The 27,364-nt window shown below is 37.2% G+C and overlaps 1 protein-coding gene and 1 long non-coding RNA gene across 10 annotated transcripts in view; one reads left to right on the top strand and one right to left on the bottom strand.

The window, feature by feature from the left end:
• The window catches only part of Mmd (mind-meld), a 425,901-nt gene that overhangs the window by 380,539 nt on the left and 17,998 nt on the right, over positions 1–27,364 (bottom strand). For all 8 annotated transcript variants that reach the window (XM_064036153.1, XM_064036149.1, XM_064036156.1 and 5 more), the window contains exon 2: positions 21,611–21,668. In XM_064036153.1, coding sequence (XP_063892223.1) covers positions 21,611–21,641 — 31 coding nt within the window. In that variant the 5' untranslated portion in view covers positions 21,642–21,668. The remainder of the gene's footprint in view (positions 1–21,610; positions 21,669–27,364) is intronic.
• On the top strand, positions 23,937–24,713 carry LOC135117326 (uncharacterized). Of its 2 annotated transcripts, XR_010276807.1 has the most exons (3): positions 23,937–23,976; positions 24,184–24,246; positions 24,324–24,713. It is a non-coding gene; the product is annotated as an uncharacterized LOC135117326 (long non-coding RNA). The 2 variants fall into 2 exon arrangements; XR_010276806.1 differs by lacking the exon at positions 23,937–23,976 and having other exon boundaries at positions 23,999–24,246.

Raw genomic sequence — 27,364 nt, 5'->3', positions numbered from 1 at the left:
TAGGATCTGAATCAAAGTTTATGCTAATTGTTATTTATCTTGATTATCAATATTATGCACAGATATGTGTGTGTACAGTGTGTGTTTTTTGACCAAACATAGAAAACTAGTCAAAGCCTAGGCGTAGCTCCAAGGAAGGTCATTTAATCAAAATCGAGATCATTGATTCATAAAGTCCATACATACCATACACAGACGGGGTAATACCCCATACACAACCAAGAAATAAACTAATAAATAAAGCACGAGTAGTAAAGTGATTGTATCCAAAGCGATGTTGCGACTGCCTTAACTTTTTCTCACTGATGAGTTAATTAATTGAACTTTCAGACTGCCTTTTGCCTTTTTGCCTAGTCGAGCGATTTTGTTCACGGCAACTAATTGCTAGCTAAGATGGAACCTTGCTAACGAGAATGCACCACTTTTTGTTGGTACATTTTACCTGACTCTGTATTTTGAATTGTTTTTGTATTATATTTTGTTGGTTGTCCCAAAGGATCTAATTCTTGTACCCATATAAAAAGGGTAATCAGGGTATACCTAGACTATTTGTGCATTTAAATCTGTACAGTAGTTTTGGAGTGAAAGCCGGACAGACGGACAGAGTTACTTTCTCATTTACGGTATTAGCAAATCTTTTGTGTGTGTGTTAGTGAGTAGTTTGTGGCTTCTCCTTTATTTATTTTTAATCTCGTATCAATTAATAACCAAAATACAAAACGAAAAAGTGATCTAACAGGTCGCATACAAAAGCTATGTAAAATGACAGTAGCTGTCTTCTTACTTATCTACAATAAAAATCAAGCTATCCAGATAGCCTAGAGACTTGTAATCTCCTAGGAAATCTAGGATGGGCTAAAAATTCTGTGTACGGAACAAAGTGGTGTCAGTTCATGCAGAATTCATTTGATGGCGGTGCTCCCTGGTCTGCAGTGCTGCTTGCATTTTGATCGGTATGTTTGCAGAATAGGCCACGGGGGGAATATGTATGCCTACTTCAGGATAGTGCATTAGAAGATGAGGAGTAAGTGGTGGTATGGATATTGTTTATTTTAAGTTGTAAGAGGTGGAAAAATATAAGAGATAGTATTCCAGCTGATAGTATATTGCTGCTTGAACAGAGTTGTCAGAATGGTTGATTTGATTGATCATGAATTGGTCAGAATTATAACGACACGAACATCAATTTTGTGTATTATCCATTTTAATTAAAAAAAATTGGTGTCGGCATATTGGGCTGACAAAGTGTAGTCTCACTATAAGACATGTCATCGACACGAAAGAAGAAGAAGAAATTAAAAAATAAGTAGCTAACAGAGTATATTTAATAAAAAAAATGCATTAGCAAAAATATACATACGATATTATTAAGCTAATACAATTAATTTTGCAAATTCATCTCACTTAATAATTAAAATGCTTTGTCATGTCCAAAAAAGGTCTAACTTAAATTCTAGTTTTAAAAACTGATAACCATTAATCGACTGTTTTGGTGACTTCGCAAAAACGTGCCATTAGTACAATCGCATCTCATTTTACTTAATTACGTATGCTAATAGGCATTATTGAATATGACAGCTCAAATCCCCATCAAATTAATGTGTGGAATAGCAATTAGTTGTAAATGCAAGTCAAATAAAGTTTATAATTTCAAATTGAATTTGTTGTTTGTTTGATTAAAAAAGTTTTAATGTCGTTATGAGAAAGTTTTTAGATGTAATCAGTTAACGCACGATGGTGTTGCTGTACTTTGACATCTTATTTACCTATGTGTTTGTTCGAAATTTTATTTTAAATGATTTGCATTCTACTTTAGGAGACTTTTGGTTCAATAGTTTTCTCATTAAGTTTATTAAATGCAGTAAAAAACTTTTCTAAAAGATAAGGCATGTAAATTCTGTCTTGTCAAGACCTATGACATTTGATACAGAAAAAGACATTTGGTACATTGCAGCAGTGTATGAAATAGTTCAAAGGTGTAACTGCCAGTAAAAGCATGTGTAAAATATTATCTACACACAGTCAAAAATCTCTATATTTTTCCCAAAAACGGAACCAAAACGCAATAACATACCAAGTCACCATAAAATTTGAACGCTTGAACGTCATAAATTCCGTAACTGAATAGGGAGCAAACAAAAAGGAATCTGTGCCAACAAAGTATGCGAAAGTGTTCGCAACTCAAACACTTAATGATGACGTATGGCAATTCGTTGGCCATCACAATACGTAATACGTCAGAAGGTTGGGATCGTAATAGAAAAACTTGCGTCGTTTGTGTGACCATTGCTTTGTTGGACCTAGTTCCCTTTGAATTATATTGTAGGGATCTACAGGGAATATAGATATGAGCTGGATCATCTACTGCTTTTTGTTGTAGAGAAGAATTGTATCATCACAATGTATCACATACAAGTGGTTTATCTTGACCCTGAAGAAGGTAATTTTGATATACTTTATTGAAATCCTACAATATTGTTTTACTATAGTTTAAAACTAGCATGATAATATTATAATCGATATAATATACTGATTATCGTGCGCATCCTTATCTCTCTATTTTTATCTGTTTCAATCGCTAGATATATGTAGATAAGTACGTAACATAGTAGTACACACATGTTCTATTCGATTGCCTCACTGATTTTTATCAAGATTTCGAACCTCTTTTTACCATCGAATATCTTACCAACTGATTAAGCATTTAAAGTGAGTAAATATATACCGGTAGATATTTATACTTATAAATATTTACATATGCAAAATGTTAACAAAAATCATTGTTTTCACCATTACAAAAATCACTTAAGAAACCAAATACAAGACTGCCAACACCTATATTTGTTCTCTCATTCCCATACTCGATAACCACTAATTTCATCAAGCTTTAGGCCGGTCACACATGGGCGAATAAGTAGCGCAATTGTGTGCGACTACCGTGCTAAATCGCACTAGTAGGTCATCGGCCTAACATATATAGCTGAAAGGCTAAAGTGGACTGATTGGCTGGATTGACGGACTGGCCTGACTACTGATTTGTTGCCTAGCAACGGGATGTTATTTGCCTTGGGTTTTGATACTACAGGATTTTCACATGATAGTATGTGATTCCGTGCGACAAGTTTTTGTCACTTGGTATGTAGCTCACGTAAGAATCTTTAAACAATTAGGCAAATAAGACAATCTGTATGCTTCGTATACTTATAAAAGAAACTCGTGTTATGTTAGTTACACAACACATAACTCAAGAATGGCTGAAACGTTAAACCTGATAATTAGAACGGTGGGAGCCTACACCTGGGAGAAGGACATATGTTATAGTTTCCGTCACCTACCGGCTAAGAGAAGCAGTTATCTCGGGACGTTGGTGAAACCGCAGACAACCGCTAGTCTATTCTAAATTATTTATTCAAGAAAAAGTCTGCTCCACAATAACAAACGAGCCCATTTTCTAATACGATAATAACAACATAAATACTACACAAAAACATTAGGTACCCTCTGTTTCAAGCACTGAACTATATGTTATCCTAGAGGACTATTTCTTACAGATAACACAGGTCAACAGCATTTTTGGTGCAAAGGTGAAATATACAATTTCTTGTAGGATATTAGATACGTAATCGAAGTCCAGAACATAGAGTTGCACTAGCACGTAGGGATTTAGAGATATACCCCTCCTAAAGTACCAAAAACGCGATTTTAACGATATTTGACGATTTTTTTGAAGTACAGCAAAATAGTTTTTTTTGTTTCTATCTATAGCATTATATAGTACCACTCTTCCCGATTGAAATTCATTTTTATGTCCAACGTTAAGAGTTTAAATTTTCATGAAATATGTATACAGCTACGATAGTTCGATCTTCCCTATATTTCATTTGGCCTGTTAGTATGAAAAAACTCCACTTTAGTTATAAAATGGTATATATCGGGAAATAAAACTCGCAAAAATATAAATTAAAATGGGGTTAATGCGGGGAAAGTAGTACTATATGATGCTTTAGTTAGAAATTCCTATAAAATTCTGCTGTCCCCAAAAAATGACATCAAATTTCATAAAAAAACGCGTTTTTGGTACTTTAGGAGGGGTATATCTCTAAATCCCTGCGTGCTAGTGCAACTTTATGTTCTGGACTTCGATTACGTATCTAATATCCTACAAGAAATTGTATATTTCACCTTTGCACCAAATAAAAAATTATAATTTGTTGACCAGTGTAATTTATGGAGATTAATTGCGTCATTGAGCTTTATAGCCAAGACTTTCCCTTAAAGTACCGGCGTATATATCTTCTTGTTGATACTCGGAAGTTGGAATTATACTTTACTTCCTTCCAACAGCGTTTTCACCCGCTTCCTAAGGTAACATCTTCCCGCGATAGGGTAAAAAGTAGCCTATATTTTTACGTAAAAGACGAACAAACATCCAGACAGCCGTTCATCCATAAACACAAACATTCGCCTTTTATAATATTAAATAAGATAGTGGGAAGCAGGATAAATGCACACTTCTTTTTCCCAACTACCAATTTTCGAAACAAAGTGACACGTACTTCAACTATTCCCGAATAACGAGCTTTTCACGAGTACATACAAAATGAACTGCTAAACTCGACACCAATACTAGTTTTATATTCCATAAAAAAGTTCAAAAACTTCACTAGAAAATTCCAAACTCGAACAGCATGTATATTACCCGGGCGTTACGTGACCGTGTAACAGAGCCTAGTTATAAATAAAACATCCTGTATGCAGTGAAAAATATAGCCATGGAGAACTAAATGACTAGCGGAGATGCCATGACTGAAAATCGTCTAAGAAAGTAGCGCGCCAAAATGCGGGTGAGCGGGGGACGAGATACGTTACTGTTTTCACCCTTATGCACCTTCTTTGGACCCGACCATTTTTTGTAATACCAAAAATCGTCCAAGGCATAGCTACATCAAGCAAATTAAAGAAAAGGTTGTGCCGTATAAAGAAGTTCAGGAGTTGGCGCTTGACAGGCGTAAATGGAAGGAGCTGCACCGACAAGAGCTGGACTCTTAAATTAATGATTATAAAAAATCTTTGACAAATGTCGCAAACGCCTGGTTAGTTCACACAGTCCGACCGTACCTATTTGACCTAGAAAAAAGCGCCTGGCCTACCTACCTTATGGCATCTCCGTTCATCTTTCCTTACTCCGTTAATAGAAGTTATTTACGACGCAGGCGCAGGTGACATTGCAGTGGGTGACACTCAATAATGCAGTTGTAACCCGGAGTGCATTTTGTCTGGTCAATTCGTACAGCCGGCTGTTTGTAAAAGGTAGCGTCTTGGGAACGTTTTTAGCTTAGAGAGTGTATATTTTGCTCTGGGTTACTTTAATATGGAGCTAGGGGCGTGTGGGACAGTGTATCAGGTGTTTTCGCAGATATTGGGACAAATGTGTGACTACGATCATTACAGGGAAAGAGTTTTGGTCGAAATAATAACAAGACGCATCGAATACGTAAATTCGAATTATTATTGCATTCAAAAGACGTTCCATGTTAGCATTAAATTGATTGAGAAATTACATTACATTCAATCGGTCTATGTCAAAGACAGGGCTACCATCTCTAGCTATATCTCTGTAAACAACATATGACCGTGCTACGTTTACTGTCATAACAGTACATAATATACATTGTTATACAATAACATCTCCTACATACAAAAACATTCAATCTCGTGGCATCCCGTATTAACACAACACTAGTACAAGAGATAGCCTGCCACACAATATGAGAAGCCTACTCGCAGAATATATAAAAACGCAAATTTCAACAAAAACCAGTCGTTCGTCGCGACGCCAAGTTTCCACTGCGGTGGCTTAAACTTGTTCGTTGGAATTAGTGTTGGGACGATCATATAAATCCCGGGACCGGGATTTAAAAAGTACGGACTTTTGGTTACGTGATAAGCGAAGATTATGGCAATGTCATGGCCTGTTGTTTCGTGAACTTTTGAATAATAAACATTCCGAAACATAATATAGGGAACTGACACACGCATTATTTACGTATATTTTCATGCATTCGTCGTGAGAGCATTTTATTTCTATTGTTCTAACTTTATCTATACATTTTAATTGAAAGATAGCTAAAACAAACGTTAATCAGATGTTTGATCCCGTTTGTTCATCACCACATCCCGTGTTACAACATACGCTCACAATAATCCCGTGGCCCACGAACCCAAGTACCACACTAGGCAGAATCTTCATTTTTTCAGGCGCTGTCGGCTAAATAAAGGGCCAACTTTTAATGGAAGCGCTATCCGCTAAAATTGAGAGTCATTGGGCCTGTAACGAGTTCGCCCGGGATTATTGCTTTAAGTATATGGGAGAAATGACAAGCTCTTCAATCTGGCAGTAACTGTATATTGGTTTTATCTGGCAATAATTATGCAGCTGCAGTTGTTTCTTTATAAAAATGTCAAACACATTCTTCAGATAAAAGTTATCTAGCGATTAAAAAATCTGCCCTAAATAGAATAAAAGTAAAAGTAAGTGCCCACTTTAATCGTTTCATAGACACAGAGAGTAACCTTGCATTAATACAATTTTATACCTAGTTAAAATTATTTTATGCAACCTCTGATCAACATAAAAATGGACGTCAAACGACAAGAAAACAAACGAATGATACAGAAATTAGTTTAACCAATCAATAGTCAGTCTATCAATTTCCTATCAAACCTACAGGAGCAAGGCCAGTTTCTAGGAACACATTCTCATGTAGCCGTGACCGAACTGTTAACGTAACCGCAGAACATAATGTTGTGTGCACTAAACTGTGTCAGAAATGGTGCTCGTCGGCTGGCTCTCTGAGACAATTGTGCATTTAGCATGAGGTATATCTTGGACAGGTAATAAGGTTTTTTGTGTTTGTATAAACATGGTAAGAACTTAGTATTTTGACACAATATCTTGACATGTTTAATGGTTTTTAAGCTAAGCTTAGCCCCTTCGATCCGTGGATCCGAAAAAGTTTTGAAAGATAAGGAAAAGCGAAAAAGTCATGTAAAGCACTAGCAATTAATCTGCATCCAGTAAAACATGAAGCTAACTCTAATATACGTTCGGGACATTACGCAAATGCTGATGACAAGCAAAGTGAATTGATTATCAGGTTTATCATAAGTTAACACCACATCTAACCCAAATCGATGATCATCTGCGAAATCCACAAACTAGTGAGTGGTTCTGTAGCATCATGTCAAAAATCTCCCTCTTCATGCAAATCAAGGAAAATTGTGAAAACAACGCTAGGGGATAGATAGGATGACGAAGCTTTTATCCCTTTCAAGCAATACTGACATACACGGAATAAATAATATACCACCGTAAAGGAATTAAGACTACGATTTTGTAAAAAAGCATATTTAATCAAAGTCTGACAGAATTATTTATGTGTGGTTAGGCGAAGTCTCGTTGTCAGATGAGATCTTTTTGACAGCATATTTAGGATTTTTGTAGCCCCTTTTTACCTCCTGGAAGCTTGGTCATATTACCATAAAGTTAATATACGATAGCGTATAAAATACTGAGTATTAAGTACCCAGTAGTCTTTATTACACCATTGCGCTTCCTTACCGTAACAGTATTGAAGTCAACAACGCATCTTGTATCCAGTAACACCCAAAACCGGCTAATATTTATCTACTTATTTACACTCAAACTTCATCAGTGTGTTCACTAATCTAAGCTATGTAATGCGATACAGCAGGTGGAACTAAGCCATAGCTGCAGGCACCAGTCCTTTGTAAGCAACCTTACTTAATTAATACGTAACAATTTGATGGACGCCTTTGAGCTCACAATAACATCGGCCCTGGGCTCCCTTTGTGCATTATAGTAATCGGCTAGAACGACAACTATTAGTGAACGTAATAGACACAGCGATAGATCAGATTATCGATAAATTAGGTTTGAATTAGGGACTATGTGCGTTCGATCCGATCAAAGTTCATTTAATTTAGGCTTTAAACAGTTTATGTATGTCCAATTATATATTATAAAATACTGTTAAAGATATTTATTTATGCCTCCTTCCGGGCTGTCATATTGTCTAAAATATCACGGTCTTGGTACATAAAGGGTACAAGAAGGAACAAATCGACGCCTCCTACGCATAAGGTCGTAAGGCTAAAAAATCGTTTTTACAGGAGAGCGTTTTTTGTCTACGGTGATGATATCTTTTTTTCTGAAAGGTTTTCAACAGAGATTTTTGCATTATGCTGTCAATTAACAATTAAATAATTTATTCCTAGGTGCTGGATATTTTAAAAAATTGTAGTTACCGAAAAAAACCCGTTTTACTTACTTACGGCCTTATACTTGATTGAAAAAGGTCGTATCTTCTTGTTACGACTGTATGCGTTCATAAACTTGATTTAAACAACACGAATAACGACGTAAGTTTTGAATTACGACTATATGCGACGAGCAAACTGTCGAAATCCATTTAAATAACAAGTTTAAGGCTAGAGAAATAAAGTCAAATGGTAAGAAAGAAGCATTAGAAAGTGGAGGAAAAATAGTTACAGCGTATTTCTAATATTCCACATGAACAGTCACTTTATAAAGTGTATTTACCCAGTAGTGGGAATAGTTGAAATAGGTTATTTACTTAACTCTTAACACGAAATTAAAATATTTTTGAAATCGGTCCCAGGGGCCCCGAGGAAAACCAGTTCAAATGTTCCCCTTACATAGTCACTCTACAAATTCTTGGGCAGCTGCCCAGTAGTGGGAGTGGTCAAAATAGATTCTTTATTTCACTCATAACACGAAATTAAAATATTTTAGATATTGGTCCCATGAAAACCGGTTGTAATATTCCACATGAACAATCAATTTACAAAGCCTGAGCCCTTTGCCCAGTAAATGGGAGTGGTTAAATAGGATCTTTACTTCATTTTAACACGAAATTCAAATATTTTTAAAATCGCTCCCAGGGGTCCTGACAAATTAATCGGACAAGACTTTTCTGACAAATAAGTCTTGTTCATATTCATTATCATTCATCTCAGGATCTGGCTGTCAGGATCCAGTACTGTAAAAAGTTGGAATGAGTAATTTTTTTACTGTGATTTTGAAATAAATTCTAAAAGCATTAGTTTCTAATAAAAACTGACCCTGATTTCCTGAAAAATAAGGCAATTACCGCAATATATTTGAATTCTCGGTTAAAATCTACAAGACCCCTGCGCTATGGGCTATCTACTGGAAAAATCTTATCAAGAACTCTCCCTCGAATACGAGCTAGATAGTAGACACCGTTGAGGAATTCCCTCGTTTCTCTGTCGTCTTCATCTTCAGGTCAGATCTTAACCTCCACTGTTTTGTGGTATCTGAGACATATACCCGAATGAGAAGTTTTCCTCTAAATGTGTCTATAATTTTCGAGAGTTGCAACCGTTTTTTTAGGGTTTCCATATCTAGACCGGATGACAAACGAACTACTTAGGAAGTAAACCCTTTCAAACAATAAAATATTTGTTTAAATCGGTTGGTAACCGACGGATTCATTTTGGGAAGTCGGTTAAAAAAAAGTTGTCATATACTATAACTCGTATTTATCAATTAATATAATTAAATTAAGGTAATAAAAGTGGAATAGTTAAGACTCCGTTTGTAAGCATATTTTTCAGAATATTGAATAAGATTGAAACCAGTTTATCTCAGGACTCCTGGGGTAGATTTCGAAATGCTTTGGTCTGAGACCTAATATAAGCCTATGGAACATTATACACTATGCAGTTACTGTGGGCAACACTTGAGCCCAACTACTATACAAAGAATAGCATTGTCCTTTACACATCTTACAAATACATAGATAGAGACTTAGAAAATTAACATAATTCAAACATAACATCACGCCTTCTATTCCCCAAAGGGGTAAGCATAGGTTAGAGAGGTAAGAGACAGGAGAATATTACAGTCCACTCAGTTATTAATCCCATTGTTATGCCTGTTATCGAACATTAGGCACTATTCCAGACTCCGTGTTATGAGAATTGCGAAATTGAAAAACCCAATAATATATTGCCCGATACGGGAATCAAACCCAATACCTTGTGGCGGGCAGTCATATTCGCGGCCCCTAGAACAACGAAGCAGTTCGAACGTTAATTTTAATGATTTTTCAACCATAATTGAAAAGCAGAGAATCGTATCTTATTTTTTTAACGGAGCATACAGCCGTATGTCTATGATACGTCTTTATACTTTTATTCATCGTTATATTTAAACCTCGCATATGGTCTTAAGAATAAGTTACGACTCCTAGAATTAAATTATTGAGTAGTATAAAGTCGTAACTGAACACAGTACACGTATGATTACAGCGTATAAAGTCGTAACATAAACGTTTCGACGTTTTGCGTGGGACGGCTGGAATACGACGATTGACATACGACGTCGGTACTGCGCTCTGATTGGCCGTCCTCGCTTCAATCAATCGGAGCATACAGTCGGAACTATCCGCGCGACTTTATGCGCGGGAGAACATTGTTGTTAAGACCATTATCCATTAAAAAACTCGCTATTTATAGAAGATATTAAAATTTGGATTTTAGTAATACGTAATAACATTTAAGATTATTGTAATGGTGCAAAAAAACGAATTTTGTAAAAAAATGTGTTCCGACCTTCTGCGTGGGAGGCGTCGAAATGAGGGTTTTAGTAAAAGTCTAGTTTCCGCTGTACCCGCAGTACGAAGTATTATTGGATCTTCTCCCACCTTTAAAAAGATGTTCTTGCTTATCACTACTGCTTGTATGTTCTGTCAGAGAGAAGAAGAACCTGGATAAATTCTCTAATCTAACTGATCTGTTTGTTAGGTTTTGACAACTATTAACTTTAAACCTTCTTCTTCTCTTTTAAACTCGACCTCGACGACCTCGATGGCGCAATGGTCATCATGCCGGACCGCCGAACCTGAGGTCCCGGGTTCGATTCCCGGTTCGGTCGACATTTGCGTGATGAGCATGCTAGTTGGCCGTGGTCTGGGTGTGTATACAGGGTTACTGGTAAGTAGACCGCATCCTTTCAGGAGGTGATAGTACTGGTCAATATGGACAAATTTGACTCTGGGATACACTGGGCAAAAGTTAACCCGTTTCAAGATAATCGAGTTTTAAGATCTTTTCTTTACAAGTCGTCTAGGTACACGTATACATTTTTATTATTAGTTAAAAGTCTCGTTTTTGCGGATTTTTGTGTGTTTTGTGGCTTTTTGGATAGCTAGATAAATGTAGATGTTTTTTAAGTATTCTGCACAAAAAAATGAAGAGTAATATTTTTGAGAAAATATCTACTAAAAAAGTAATTGCTGTTCGCTATAATTTCCTCTGTGATTTGTACAGTTTTATGGTTGGTTATTATGAAATGATTCATCTTCTATCCAAAAACACACAAAAATCCACAAAAACGAGACTTTTGACTAATAATGAAAATGTATACGTGTACCTAGACGACTGATCTTGAAATTCGATTATCTTCAAACGGGTTAACTTTTGCCCAGTGTATCCCATGGTCAAATTTGTCCGTATTGACCAGTACTATCACCTCCTGAAAGGATGCGGTCTACTTACCAGTAACCCTGTATATATGTATTTATATATATGTACATATATATGTAGCTATATGTAGTTTATCAGTTGTGTTAGCACCCATAACACAAGTTAATAAATAACTTACCATGGGGCTAAACGACCGTGTGTGAAAAAAAAACTGTAGAAAAAGTATAAAGTCTGATTTACAAAAAAAAATAATTAACATCTCCGCTGACATCAGCGCCTCGCCTTACCACCATCGGAACATTTCAAGTGTATCTACGTCAGAATCCGAGCAATAAGGTATTTAGGGACCAGTAATCCGCATTTGTGTTTCATAAAGGTTGCTAGGACGGCCACATTCCGCCGTCCCATATCCTACGCTTCACATTAAATACCAATTAAAATATTTTCAGAAAATTTATTGTTGTATAAGAATTAATAGATTGCGATATTTTAATTTTTGTATTGGTTACGTATTTGCCACATAAGCTTGGAATGTCTGTTTGGCGTGTGTGAAATTCAAATATGTGTGTATTCAGAGTGAAAGTTATCAATAGTTTTTTGAAGGAATTTCGAAGAAAAGAATACATAAGCCAGCTGAGTAGATACCAATGTTACATGGAGTAACTAGTATTCAAACTTTCTGGTTTCTGACTACCCATAACGACTGCCATTCTATTCGCATACAGTTGCTATGATATTCGTTATGTATACTTAGTACTATAAATCACTAAACACATCAAAATCAATCATACACTTAACACAAGCGAAAATTATATAAATGTGCACATCCATCTCCATTTATAACGTTAGATAAATCTCCCTTTTTAAAGCACTTCCCTTTAACCGTCGAGCCATTATAGTTCATGGTGGCACCATCCATTACGGGGAATACTCCACCATGGCATAATTTATGGAGTCAATATCCAATCCTGAACAATGCAAGTTAACAGAGCCCTGAAGACATAATGTTTTAAATCGCGTTTTACATTGTAAATTGGGAAGCAGTAGGGTAACTAAGTACAGTCGCTGAAATACGAAATGAAAACTAATGGCATGTTCATGTTTTACCATAAACATATTTAAAAAACAACATACTACTTGGTGAATTAGTCAAAAGATAAAAATATCTGTATAACCGGATGAACAATTTGTAATTTTATCCCTTTCTTGCAATTGGAATGTTAGTATAAAAGCACAGATTAGAGTAAAAAAATAAACGTATGTTAACTGCTTTCAAAGGACCTAGGTATAACACCGCCTAAGCAAAACTACTGCATCACATCACTATAGTTACAGTTATATCATCGAGTATGACAATGCCAAAGCTAATCCAAACATGAATAGAGCCGACATAAACTTGACCTACTGTTTTTCTCTGTAGCATCTCGGCGCGTTCCGGAACAGCCAATCAATCACCAGCTGACATAATGACGTCATCCATTATCAATTATTGACAGTACACGGATCGGATGCCGTCCGATTTTCCAAGTTTTATGCCTTACTTCCCCCTCCCAGTCGGCTCGATTGATCATAGTTCGAGTGGATCCGTGGCATCCATAATCTGAGTTGAGGAACTGGTTTTTTTAGAGTGATGGTGTTTTTTTTTTTGGTTACATAAGGTGTATATAAGAAATGGAACAACGAATAACAAAAATAACTATATGTAATACTTGTGTAGAAAACTAAGCCATCTAACAGTTCTGCAAATTCATTGGACAAAATAGCTGGTACAATAGCTAAAATAAAATTATAAAGCAATTTGAAATACCACTAAAAAGCTAAGACCGTCATAAAAATCCTGCAAAACCTCTCTGAATTCCAACTGACCCGCGTATTATTTCACTAAAATAAATTTTCTTAAATTACCAGAGAGTAAAATGCTATAAGTTACATTTTGAACTCCAAGTTGGCATAGAAGGCACGATGCCAAGAGGAGTTCTGGTCATCTTTTAGAGACCATTCAGCTTTTAAAAGACACCTTATGTAAGACTTATAGAAATGGACATTTTGTGACCGAGATTAAACGATGTATCAGGGGACTCTTTACGTGCTGTCTACTGCGGCTCAAAGGAGAACATTCATTTCGTACCCAAAACTGAAAGTGCCGGCCGGAAGAAAAATATAGTAGATTCTTGTAGAGGATAATACCCTGAAGATTTTTTACTATTACAAGAATTGTCGACAATTAACCCCCAGGCTGCTATTAGACTTTAAAAATACCAAAAAATCCCACAATGTTTGGAGCATTACATTACAGCCCCAAACTGGAGAAGCCAGCCGTTGCCTTCAAATGACTAATATTCGATCTGGGAAGTCATCAAATGAACCCCCTCTCGCCATGAGAAAGTCAGACTCTTACTGACTAAAACCCATCATGGGGAAACCAGGGCCGCGATAATCCTTTCGAAGAATCCCGCAGCCCCGATAGGCCTTGTCCCCGCAAAAATATCGTACTATTCTTGTCGAGGATGCCCTGAAGATTTTTTATATTGTAAGGATTGTCTTCGGTTAACCCTCAGACTGCTATTTGAGTTTATCGTGAATAAAAATCTATACTTGAATGTTACGGCAAATAACGTCCACAGTATTTTTTTAACTAATCGAACGTCTAGTAACTCTTTCGAATAATCCCGCAGCCCCGGCAGGCTTTGGTCACCTGGGGTTTGCTGACACTCTCTTGTCTCCAAGAGAAAGACGGAGGGACGATGAGCCACTCGAAATTCTATAGGGGCGAGGGGGAATGGGATGCCTTCGTCTCCTTCTGCAAAGCATGCCAGAGAAGGAGGCGGTGGAATAACTGAGAGTTCGCGCCTCTCATCCCAGCTGCTGAGGTGGACGTGGAAGACACCACGCGCGTCGGGTGTCGAGAAGACTCCCGCCACTGTAGACGTCGGTCTGTGGGCGGTGAGTTTAGAGAGGCTCATCGTCCCTTCGCCGCCTTGGAGACTACAGGCCCGTGTCGGCGGCGAGCGTTGACCCAAGCCCTCCTCAGACAGTCAGCAAACCCCAGTGGGGCCCACCAGAGTCAGAACCTGCCGGGGCTGCGAGATTGTGCGAAAGAGTTACCGCGGCCCCGGTACAATATCAGAAGGAACAGGATGGGTTTAAATCAGTAAGTCTCCTCGGTGTAGCAGGAGGGGTGGGGGGGGGGGGTGTATATGGTAAACGTTCAATTTGTAAAAAAAATACTTTGGGCGTTATTTGCTGTAACATTCAAGTATAGATTTTTATTCACGATAAACTCAAATAGCAGTCTGAGGGTTAACCGAAGACGTTCCTTATAATAGTAAAAAATCTTCAGGGCATCCTCGACAAGAATCGTACGATATTTTTGCGGGGACAAGGCCTATCGAGGCTGCGGGATTGTTCGAAAGAATTACCGCGGCCCTGGTTTCCCCATGATGGGTTTTAGTCAGTAAGAGTCTGACTTTCCCACATGACATTTGATGTCTTGCCAGGTCGGGCAGGAGTCGTTTGAAGGCAGCGGCAGCGGCTGGCTTCTCCAGTTTGGGGCCGTAATGTAATACTCCAAACATTGTGGGATTTTTTGGGATTTTCAAAGTCAAATAGCAGCCTAGGGGTTAATTGTAGACAATTCTTGTAATAGTAAAAAATCTTCAGGGCATTATCCTCTACAAGAATCTACTATTTTTTTCTTCTGGCCGGCACTTTCATTTTTGGGTACAAAATGTTCGAGACTTGAATGATCTCCTTTATATTAAAAATCTTTTCGTCGACAGGTGAAATACGGCATAATAGTGTGGACTGAACTAGGGCTTTATGGTACTGAAACCCAGACGTCAGGCAAACGTGGTGTTGTGTTTTTCTTCGGTTAGTTATTTATCAGTCACACCATAACATCTGCTGCAACAGCACATTAAGCTGAAATAGAGAACTTTGACACATAACAGAAAATAAAAATATGCCAAAACGTAGTTTCCCTAAAAAAACCATTAAGCCATGGTATTAAGTTACTCTGTAAATGGTAATTTCTGCCTCAAAACATTTCACCTCTCACCCTCTGAACTCCTAAAAACAAATATGTGCAGCACGAGGAATAATTACACCCAAAATATATTAACTCCACTTTAACCAGACTGCAACAGCCAGTCCGTCAAGCAACCGAATTTATGTACATTAAAGGTGCACAGTTCCAGTTTTCGCCGGATTTATCCGGTTCCATCCGACACAGGCCGGCCCGGGGCGGTATTTAACACCTCATTCCCGCGGTTGAAACAAGTTAGCGGGAAGTTGCTTACGACCTCGCCTACTGAAATGTTTGTTGTGAAATTTAAATCTGGACTCGTTGGCTTTTCGGCAGTGTATTGGCAATGAGTTTGTGTGGGTTTAGTAAGGTTCTAAACCATCTGCAGTCGTTAGTCGGGGCGTAATCGTTTAGCTTGCGCGAAATTGTCGAGCGGCCATATTTGAGCGGAGTCGTAACCGAAAGATGTTTGTGATTTGTCCCCATATAATTGAAAAGGATCTAAGTACCTGTGTTAACTGTCTTATATACATATACATATGTGTGTATGTTGTACTATTGATATCTGCCTTGTAATCAAACAACCCTCGAATTAGCAGAAATCTGGTTACTGAGCCAGAACTTCAATCCATCATTATCCAGCGCACACAGCGCTTGAAGTACACCCCCACATTTGCAATCACAGTACATTAAACCCAGAACTAGAAACTGCAGCGATTCCAGCAGCTTGAAGCGCATTATACTTGAACAGAGACCCTTTGTCTGATTAACGGTTCGCCCATACACCCGGCGTATATCAACTTAGGTACGCTTGAAATCGAGAATGCTGCTGTAGACTCGAATTATATGCAAGGAAACTAAATCGAGCTTAGGTATTCCGCTGAGAATATGTCGTATTATTTGGAATTATTTAGGAATTATTGCTGGGGAACTGGGTACATTATTTCTTTGAATTGCAAGGCCCCATGAGCTTTGGTTTCATGTTTTGGTATTTTGGGTGCGTCAAACATTTTGAGCTTTGATTTATACAGTATGAAGTTTTAAGGCTTTCCTGAACTAACGAGGGTGCAGGTATGTTCCTAAGGATTACCACAACCCTGATACACAACGGCCTCCAAAAGCAAAGAATGGTTTTTATTCAGTAAAAACTTTACACTCCTCCATGACCGAGGTCCTTAAACAAATCTTTTTGAAGAATGCCACATGAAAAAATCGTCACCCTTTACATAATACAGTAAATTGTTCCAAGCTATATTATCCAAGATCCCCCAAGAACCTAGACGCCTATTCACCGAATTCTCGCCATAACTATAGCCATTCAAACAACATACCCTCAAGTGAATCATCGTTTATCCGGTAACCTATTAAATTCATGCAAATATCGATCTATATACACAACAAGCATGCATATGTATGCTAGCATGCACGACCGCTCTGTAATGTTTACCCATCGGAAATATCATGGTGGCACGCTGCCATCGAAACCATTGATTTGACTGACAAATGAAGCTTACTGCATATTATGTCGTATGTAATAATCTATATACGTATCTGTAATAATATCTGTGGTTTTCTGTTCTGTGGCTGTATTATCCTACTAATTTTACAAACGCGAAAGCTGGAAAGATTGTATGCTGATTACTGTTCATTATATTATATACTCCCCCTCATGTACTTCCATATCTTTTTCATTGTATGTACTACGTTATATACCATCGTTTTGTGCATTATATTCTTCCGATTTATCTACACCCTCACATACTCCCTAAAATACTGAATTTTATGATGTGGATGTAGGTATGTGAATTTTCAACTATAAAAAATATCTGTCCACAATCTCTTTTGAGGACTGGATCTGCCCCTGGCCGGATAGTATAATATAATCATTGATGGGTATGCCTGTGCGTCGGATTACATGATATTATAATAGTCGGTAGAGTTCGCAGTTGGCACGATCGTCGGTAATGTTCTGATGTAAATCATAACTGTATCGCTGTCAAATTGCTAATGTATTGTTTATCTCTACTGTTAAGTAAAAGTAGGTATGTGTGTATTTAAACTATCTTTGGGCACGAAATAAATATCTAAATGTTCCTGTAAAGGATAATTAGCTTTCATCGCATTTAAATTAATTTCCAAATCACTCACTTTGCCGAAATTGCTAATTTAATCATCAGGTCATTTGGTTCAAATCTAGTCCCCTAACGTTAATAACATGAGCTAAAATAACTGAAAACAATTACGAACTTTTGTTACCTTGACCCATAAAACTAAATTAAACCAAGGTAAAGTTTTTTCGGAGCCAACACTGCAAGCAAGCGTGGAGCTGCATAAGTTATGGACTCAAGTGGAAAGTCCAAAAAACCTAATTTAGTCTGCAAGTGGTCCGGGATCAAAACTTGAAGATGAGCGCTGGAAGGGTTGAAAGACGTACATAGAGTAAAAATACCGACCGACGAATCTTTGTTTTTGAAATTTTTGTGAGAACCACTCCGTCCACCGGGAAAAAATATAGCCTTAAGCGATAAATGGGCTATTTAACATTGAAATACTTTTCGAATCGCACCAGTAGATCCAGACATTATCGCTATCAAACAAATAATCCAACCTTTCAGCTTTATAAAAAGAGTTTAGTAAAGATTTTGCAGTAAAAACACGAGTACATCCCACTGCAATATCTAGCAGCCTTGCATCCACCTGCACTCAAATCAGTTTACACTGCAGCTCCGAAAACAAGAGAGAGGGCCGCACCCAAAGCTTGTGTCAAAACATTTTGAGGGGCACAACGCATTACAATAGCCAGCGTCCAGTCGTCCAGCACAATTAATTCACAAGTTTTATCACCGCGCTGCATGTCCCACTAATCCGGCCCATTGTCCACTATGATATACACAGAGTAGGCTTAGCAGCACAATGTCCTCGCTGACAACATTACCTAACTGAATTAATAGTTTGTCATTGGTTGCAATTAACCTACTCTGTGACATGACGGTTGATGCTGTATTGTTTGCAAGGATTATGTAGCCATAGGTTTCGTCAAGTTGAAAATATAGGTCAGTCATCTTTGTGGTAATTTCCATTTATTTGCACTTAAGTTAATCTTTGATTAAACCATTCGTTTCTTAATTGCACTTTAGTGACCGCAGCAACCGAAAGAATACTTATTATTCAGCAGTCATCGAGATTCAATTAAGGACATCAATAAGTCATCAGTAAAAGCCTTAATGCATATTCTACTTAATATTGTAAATGTGAAAGACCTGTATAAGAAAATATTCATTGCTCAATACCACGAAACACACAAGTTCACAGATTTTTAATTACCCGTAATACACAATAAAGTATAATTGATCCTCGCACTGGTGGATTTCACAACTGGCTGTTCTTCATACGAACCTTGCGATATATCTCGGAAAATCCGCCAGTGTGAAGAGGCTATGTACTAGATCTATAGAATATGTAAGCAATTACAGCCAAAAAACAAGTAACATAAATTTAAAGGCAAAAGTGTATGTCTATTTATATCTTAGTTACTTCACACTATAAGATGGTCCAACTGCTTGTATTAACGCATAGGATACTTTTTATCCAGCAAGCAATAAATTAATCCTCAAAGATTACGATATCACCGAGTCTCATAAGGACAAAGTCGCAAGCAAAAGCATCATACTACATAGTATAAAACAAAGTCGATTTTCCTGTCAAAACTACGCAATCGATTTTAATGGGGGTTTTTTAATAGATAGACCCCCTTACTTATAAAAATCTCTAATCACCTTCTAAGCAACATTTTAACTAATCACTACTTAAAGTCTTAAGTAGTAATTAAATGTTAGTTAAGACATTCTTAAGCAACGTTTATAAGTAAGAATTTTCTTAAACACCCCTTAAGTATTACTTATTATTTAATTCACGTTTATAAGTAAGGCTGAGAATGATTAAAGAGGAAGGTTAATATGTATGATAAATTACATTAAATAATGGGGAAATACTGTTATCCCTGCGAAGCTGGGGCGGGTCGCTAGTATAGTACATAATATATCTAGTGGTACAAGTGGACAAATTGATAATGTTAATTTTCTGGACGTTGGCAGCCCTGGGGCGGCTGAAGGGGCGTGCAGCTTGCGTAGGCTGTATTTTGTCAGACTTGGACTCTTGCCCGGGATAAAAAGATATTTTGTAAGATATATTAGAGAATAGATTGGTGCAGTGGTAGAAAGTGATAGATTTTGGACTGTAGGTAGCAGGTTTATTAGGTCGTGGGGTCAAATCTGGATAAGGTTTGAGTTGAAAAATCCATATTCTACTTATTATGTATTAATATTATAAAGAAAGTAACTCTGTCTTTTTTTCCGTATGTTGCACCTGCCCTCGAACCTTTAGAAACGACATACATAGGTTACTTTTCATCCGGATGCAGGACAGTTAGGGATGGGATAACTATGTTTTTTATCACTTGTATGCAAACTTGTTACGACAACATTATAAGAGAGATTAAAACAGTTTTAGGTACTTGAAATAATACCTTCAAAGCCAAAATCGACAAAACCAATGCAATAAAACACAACCAAAAATCCGAACACATGAAAAATAATAGGAATTGAATGAATATAATGCTGGGCACACATTAGTGGGTCTTACATGCACCCCAATGAGCTCATCCATCAACGTCGGCCATTGTATTGACGCTGGGTATGCCAGACTCCCTGCCGCCGAATGCTGCCAGAAAAAATACCCACCGAAGTCACTATGACTTGGACGAAAGGAAAATCCTGTTCTTGATTAATTGTATTTTTTTAAGATTATTTTTGAGAAAGGGTCCATTTTGTTAATTTGTTTATATCTAATATTTATTTACACAGATATTTACAATACATATTTACAATAAAAATCAAAAACTATCCTAGTAAAACAAACAACTAAAAAGCGTCAAAAAATTCGTCCCCATCGCTGTCAACTGGGAGCGTGCCCAAGAGGCTGGCAGCATTACCTCGTTGGATCGCCATGCTGATTCTTTGTCCGAGGTAATAGCCAGCCTTCTGGTCACGAGAAGCGTCAACCAGCCGCCTTGAGAGATCTTTAAATAGAATGTGGGCATTCGGACCCCACGACCCGAGGGTTTCAACCCCAAACGGTTCGAAAATATAGTTTCCGACAAGGCCACTATATTTCCGCCGCTTGAGGTTCTCCGCAGCCGCAGCGGCAGCAGCAGCACAGCACGCAGAACTTGGAAGGTGTGATGGCGCAAGAGTATCGACACAGGTTGCGTCCCATACTAAAGGCCTACCCATCTTCCAAGGGAATAACGACATGCCGTCTGGTCTCTTACCGTCGTCGCGTGCCAAGCCGTTTGGTTCTAATACAGCTGGTACCCCGACGGCAACAAGAGCCCGACGTATAATGTCATTGATGTTTGCATGCCGGGCAATACGGCCCGCACTGCGGCTGCACGACAGGCCGTGGTGTCCGAGGCTGGTGACAGCCTCACCACAGTGGCAGCGATGAGGGGAGCAGCACGGTGCTCCTATACGTAAGCAAGTAGCGAGGCGGAAAGTTGTATCGTCAAACATGGTGCCAATATTTGACGACGGTAGTGCCTGAAGCCAAAGCCCCGACTCCCATCTACCCACAGCCAGTAGGCGCGCTCGCTCAGCAGGAGTAATTGCCGTTTCTATCAAACTATTCCGGGTTACTCTGCAGAGCGGCTCATCCCACTGTCTTTGGGAAGACGGGTTGCTGGGTAAATTTTCATTCGGGCAAGTAATTTTCCATGCATCCATAGCCTCGGCTAAATACGGCACCTCGAAATCAGCCAGTGTTGGAGTAAGAATATTCCTGGTTAATTTCTCAGTGCCGTGAACCGAGGATATGAATGCCGGTAAACTAATACTGGTAATTTGTTTATATTGTTAAATCTTTCGATTCTCCGATTTAAGTAATGCAATTCACCTATGGTAAACGCAAAATTTATATTTGAAAATTCTAATTAGTTTTCAAAAAGTTTAGAAGAAAATTATACAAAAACTGACTCACCGGCTTCCGTGATGCCTAAGCTAGACTCCATTAGACTGCCGCATTATTGAAAAAAATCCTGAAACAAAAGGAAAAATATTTATTATTCAAAATATTTTCAAAGTTCATTATTTAGACAAGCTTTAGCACATTCCTTATACATAAAGATAAGAATACCGCCCCGTAACTAAGAAAATATTCCGAGATAACTTCGACTTAGTATAAACGCAGAAGTTTTGTGTAAAACCGCCGTTACTCAGGGCTCCGTTATCATTCCTACTAAAGTTAACAAAATACGAAGCTGGGTTTAGTCAAGAACTATAACTATACTGGCTGTACCCCTGCGGTTTTACCGGCGTTCCCAGAGAACTACTTACTATCATACCTGGAAAAAAAGTAGCCTGTAATTTCTCAAGTATTTTTTTTGGTGTCGGGTCAGTAGTTTTGGCATTTCGAACACTCGACTAACAAAATTTTTAATGATACATTTGTCCTATAATACTTTTTGTACACGACGTATATGTAGAGAATGCATTATGAAATCCAGAAAAACACGCATTATTATACCAATCTGACATAACGAAGAATATTAGATCTTCCAGGAATAAAGCTGGGTAGAATACCAGCGTCGCGTGCAACATTTAAATGTCAACCAAAGGATATTAGATTACGCTGTTTCGATACTAATTGGGATGGCGTGTGTTAGGCAGACTTGAACAGTGCTGACATAATCAGCTAGAAGGATTATCTTACACACACCTGACAGTGAATGGATCCTCACCAGTCATCGTCCTTGGAATACCTCCTAACCCTCGTTCATCCGATGATTTGTTTTTTTTTTACACTACAGTAAAGCTGAAAATTGAGTCCGGAACCTCTTGATCTTCAGAGCCAAAGGGGTATTGCAAAAGGTCTACCAAAATGGTCAAACGTTTTGGATCAGTAATCAACTACTGCACTGCCCCTTTCACCTATATAAAATTTGATTTTAATCACACTAATAAATTCGGATACAGGTCAAAAGGAGTTTTGACTTGAATTCTATCTTTCTAGGCAGTAAGTTCAGACACAGTTTCGTCTTGTTTTCCAAAGCATGTACAGACTGATATTCAATCAGCTTCTCAAACGAAGGAACTTAGCTAAACGACCCGGAGTTTCTCTCTTACAAGTTTTGAGGGAAATCGTTCTGTTTCTGTTTACGTACGTTTGGTTCCGTACCACTTACCTTTAAGGTAGTTGTATTTTATTTCAAGTCTTAAAGTTGAAACTTAAGAATTGGTCAGAAGAGCTACAATTCAGTTTTTGGTATATTTTTGCAATTGATTCTTTAGTGTATTTGAAGCAGTAGAAACGTCACTGGGTTGTTTTTTTTTTTTTTTAATGAGCAAATGCATTCACCACGCATGCCCTCGCAAATTATCGCATCATGGGGAGGGAGTCTAGCAGTTTTTTATTTAGGCAGTTTTGTTTTATTCGAACGTTTTTCTTTTGTCAGGAGTCAAACACCTACTAAATCTACTCGAATGTACCACGATCTCAGTTCCATTCAATGAAATAGAACACAGGATCCCAAACCCAGCAGCTAAACACAGCAAAGCAATAAACATCTTGACTGGAATTGTATTAGAACACGCACTGCATAGCGACAGCTAAGCCGATTGAGAACTACACGAGAGTGCTAGTGAGGCGTCAAAAGCTCATTAAGAGGGCTATCACAAATTTTCGAGTTTTATACGAGTTTTGATGCGTCAGTATGCTTTGGATACAGTCACAAAAAAAAAACAAAAATAAGATTAAGAAAGTTTGATCATTTATCTTGGGGCTGTTTTCAATAAATATTTTAATTTGTCCACGTACATCAGTAAAATCTTTGTCTCTGCAAAGGATGTTTCATAAAATGTTGCTTTTGGGAATCTTTTGATGCTTCAGTACTACGAGGATATAGCAATTTCACCATTTATAAAAATGTTCAAGATACAACTATATCTTGTACTTGTGCTTGCTTACACCAATTTATTACAATTCATACAGTAATACACCAAAAATAATTCTATAAAACTGAGAGTTACTGACAATTTTCCGTACAAAACTATATTTTTTATCTATGAAAGTATAATCCAAATTCAAATAAAACATATTTAATAATTAAGGTGGTATTGTTATAAAGCTTGAAAAAAAAATTGGTCTATTTAAACGTAAAACAATATTTTAAAATAATTTTTGTTTGCAATGCAAAAATCAATATAAATCTTGTGACGCGCGGTGTTCAACTTTAGTCAGCGCCAAGCGCTTATCGAGGAGGACGTATCGCTCGCTGTTGCGCCGCGCAAACTCGCCGGAGCTCGAAAATATAGCGCAACCTGCGCAACGAACTCGTTTTGATACTAGTGAGTTTTTATTTTATTTATTAGTTATAATGATCTGATTGAAATGTAATATACACAAGTATTAACCCATGATATTCTAATGCAAAAATGTTATAGATTGGGTTCTCTTTTTTTGATGTTGGTTATATAGAAATATGTACGTAAATGTCATCGTCGTTAGTTTCGCTGTTGCATAATAATATTATTGGATATCTTTGATTCTTGCAGGATAATGAAAGCATATTTAATTCAGATTATCAGACTCAATCGGATACCAGTACAAATAATATGGTAAGTATTTTTTGTCACTCGCAACAGACACATTTGTTTTAATAAACTATTTACATTCCTAGTTTTTATTGTTGCAGGAAAATGAAGATACAATACATGGAAGACGAATTATAGATTTTAGTTTTTTTATAAATCAATTACTTATACCTAATTGATAAACATGGTGAAAAGTTTGGTTGTCGATTAAATAATTTAAAAATTGTAAACGATTATTTGTTTATTGTAACTCAATCGAGCTATTCTAGGTTATAAAATTCATCGGTACAAATAATATTTCATAAACTATAAAACCAATAAACTATTTCGAAAATAAAAGTGGCAAAGTCTCAAGTTTGTTTGTGCCGCGTGGCGGTCCGCAGGTGTGCGTTGCGTATTTCACTAGACGCACACGCGCGCAAGTGCTGCCGGCTATCGTCTAATTTACCTAAACCTGAGCGATTCGATTTTGTAATAGCGCTCTTAAGCATTCGATATCTTAGGTTATAATCGATTTAGTATTGGGTCGAAAAAGTACTTAATTGTACCTCTGTAGTATGACTTGTTACATTTCCATACTACCTTTCTTTAGCCATGGGTTCACTCGCAGCCTAAAGATAATGCTCCCATAACCTACGTCTTCCAGGGAACTACCCTATATTTGTGTACAATTTTACCTCAATCTAAAAGGAAACATTATTTTCACATTTAAAATTGGTAAGAATTTCAGTTATATCATTGTTTTTCCATCGTTTGATTCATAGGTCAATCATGACGTTAAGCAACGCTCGACGCACCCAGTCCGTGGATGGGTGGGATGAGATTGGCTGAGGCAAGAAGCTGCCGATGCCGAAGCCTATAGTTTTAGTAAAAAGTCACCTTAAACAAATAATAGCTAGTTCTAGTGTGAAAACATTAAGCATAAGCGCCGTGTACTCGTATTTACGACGGGCCCCGAGCATTGCCATCGAATTCATTTGATGGCCTCTTTCCTGGACGTAAAAAATTTAGTTTTACAGTCTGCCAACACCGCAGCTGTCGAACGACAATTTTTGCATGTTACCCACCGTCGTAAAATTTGTTGTTTATTTCGTACTAGCTGGTCCTTGTGGTTCCATTTGCGTCCTGAGGGAACTCCTTCAGGGTTAAAAGGTTATGTCCGTTTTTCGATATTCATATTCATTTATTTACTATTTAAACAATTGATTAAGCCACACATACATACATATATACATACATACACGTACATACATATATACATACACGTTTTACAGTTAATAATGTGGTTACAAATGTTATACAAGGTAGAGTACAAGAACCCTGTCAGGTCACAGCATTTCCCTCTAGACTGATCCAATTTCATTTAAATCGATTCAATTTCAACGTAGAAACATTACAGATATGAGATGAATGTGTGTTTTTGTTTTACATTCTTGTTCATTAGAACAGTAGCTAATTAGCGCGTTACATTTTGTCAAGAACTAGTATTCGTCCTAGATACATAAAGGTAAGCTAGTATACTCACTATAAATGTTAAGTCTTCCTTCAATTTAAAGGCTGCAATTCATACTTTTAAGGCTAAAATGTTGTAACACGAGTACATTTAAATGTCACTTCCAACTGCTTATTTGGAAAATTCATGAAAGCGTTTTATTCACTATCGGTTCATGTGGAACCTGTTTAATATTCATCAGTTCTCACACAAGGAATAATAAAATTTGTAACGTAGTGAAATAGCGATGACCACCTGCCGCCGTTTATGAAAAGCTACGATCTTTAAACTCAGCATTTTAGTGTTAGGAATTGTAGCTTCATGCATTTTGTATACTTGTGGAATAAATACAAGGTCTTGTAGTAAGTATGTACGTTTATAAATACTTTATTGTAATATATATCGAATCGAACGATCGAACGATCTACGGATCGAAGTAATTATAGTCATCAAACACATTGATAACGAAAACACATGAACATGTTATTAACAATAACTTAAAGATTAACAAACGATCCTACCAATAGCTTAGAAAGAAGACAAAAATATGTCATCGAGATATAAGATATATCATATGAGACGTTCCCATTAAATAAAACATAAGCAACGTCCCATCTCTTCAGCTCAAACTATTAAAATTACCGTACATCACGATATACGATATATTTCATAGGAAGCCACTAGACACATTTGATCCCCCATAATTTTATGAGGCAGTAAAACTCGCGGTAGACTGCATATCAACGCTGCATTTTATGACATCAGCAATTCAGTTTTTGTCGAAACCTAGGTATACTTTTAACCGTTAGGTACACGGAGAAAGGAAAGACAACGGAAATGGCATAAGAAAGGTAGGTCAGGCGTCTTCTTGTAGGTCAAGCAACGTAGCGTGATCAATTACTAAAACTAACGAGAGGTTCGGGTTCCTTGTCAAATCAAAACCGTGATTTTATTTTTAAAATAATGGGGCTGGTTCCATAGAATGCATATAAGGGCGGAGTTACTAACGTTTATCGTATCCCTCGCACCCGCATTTTGACGCGGTACTTTCTTACGAGATATTGAGTTATGATATCTCCGCTAGTCATTTTGTTCTCCTTGGTTGAGTAGGACACGCTAATATTCCTATTATCTCCTTACTTTAGCATGAAAAGGAGCTAATAGACGTTTTACTTCCTAAGGAGGTAATTATGTTATGTAGGAAGTTTCTAGTGTAAGATGGATCTTTCATATCGGTATTGAAATGCAAATTTTCAGATAAATTTATTGGCGTTTTAATGGGAAGTTTGAGACTAGTTTAAAGTATTATTGGATCAGTAGTCCGTCTGGTGGTTAAATACTAATAGCTCGTCTAAGACAATTTATTGTCCGTTAGTTTACAAGGGAATACCTATCTATGAGTGCATTCAAAGCCTGAAATGCCTTTTACTCTGTCTCTAACATAATTTCTCAATTTTTTTATACTTAAAAATTTTCCTAACAACACTAGTTTGCTTGGCCGAGTATTTTTCTACAAAATGTATAATCAATGCAAATTTGAGAATCGTATAACATTATAAATAGACTGCATTTATATTTTATAACTCAATTTCGCTTGCTTTGATTTTTATATGAGGTATAAAATAAGTTCAACCATATTTTATATAACTC

This window comes from Helicoverpa armigera, chromosome 9 (assembly GCF_030705265.1).
Source record: "Helicoverpa armigera isolate CAAS_96S chromosome 9, ASM3070526v1, whole genome shotgun sequence".
In the NCBI taxonomy this organism is placed as follows: domain Eukaryota; kingdom Metazoa; phylum Arthropoda; class Insecta; order Lepidoptera; family Noctuidae; genus Helicoverpa; species Helicoverpa armigera.
This window is presented reverse-complemented; position numbering and strand designations above follow the sequence as displayed.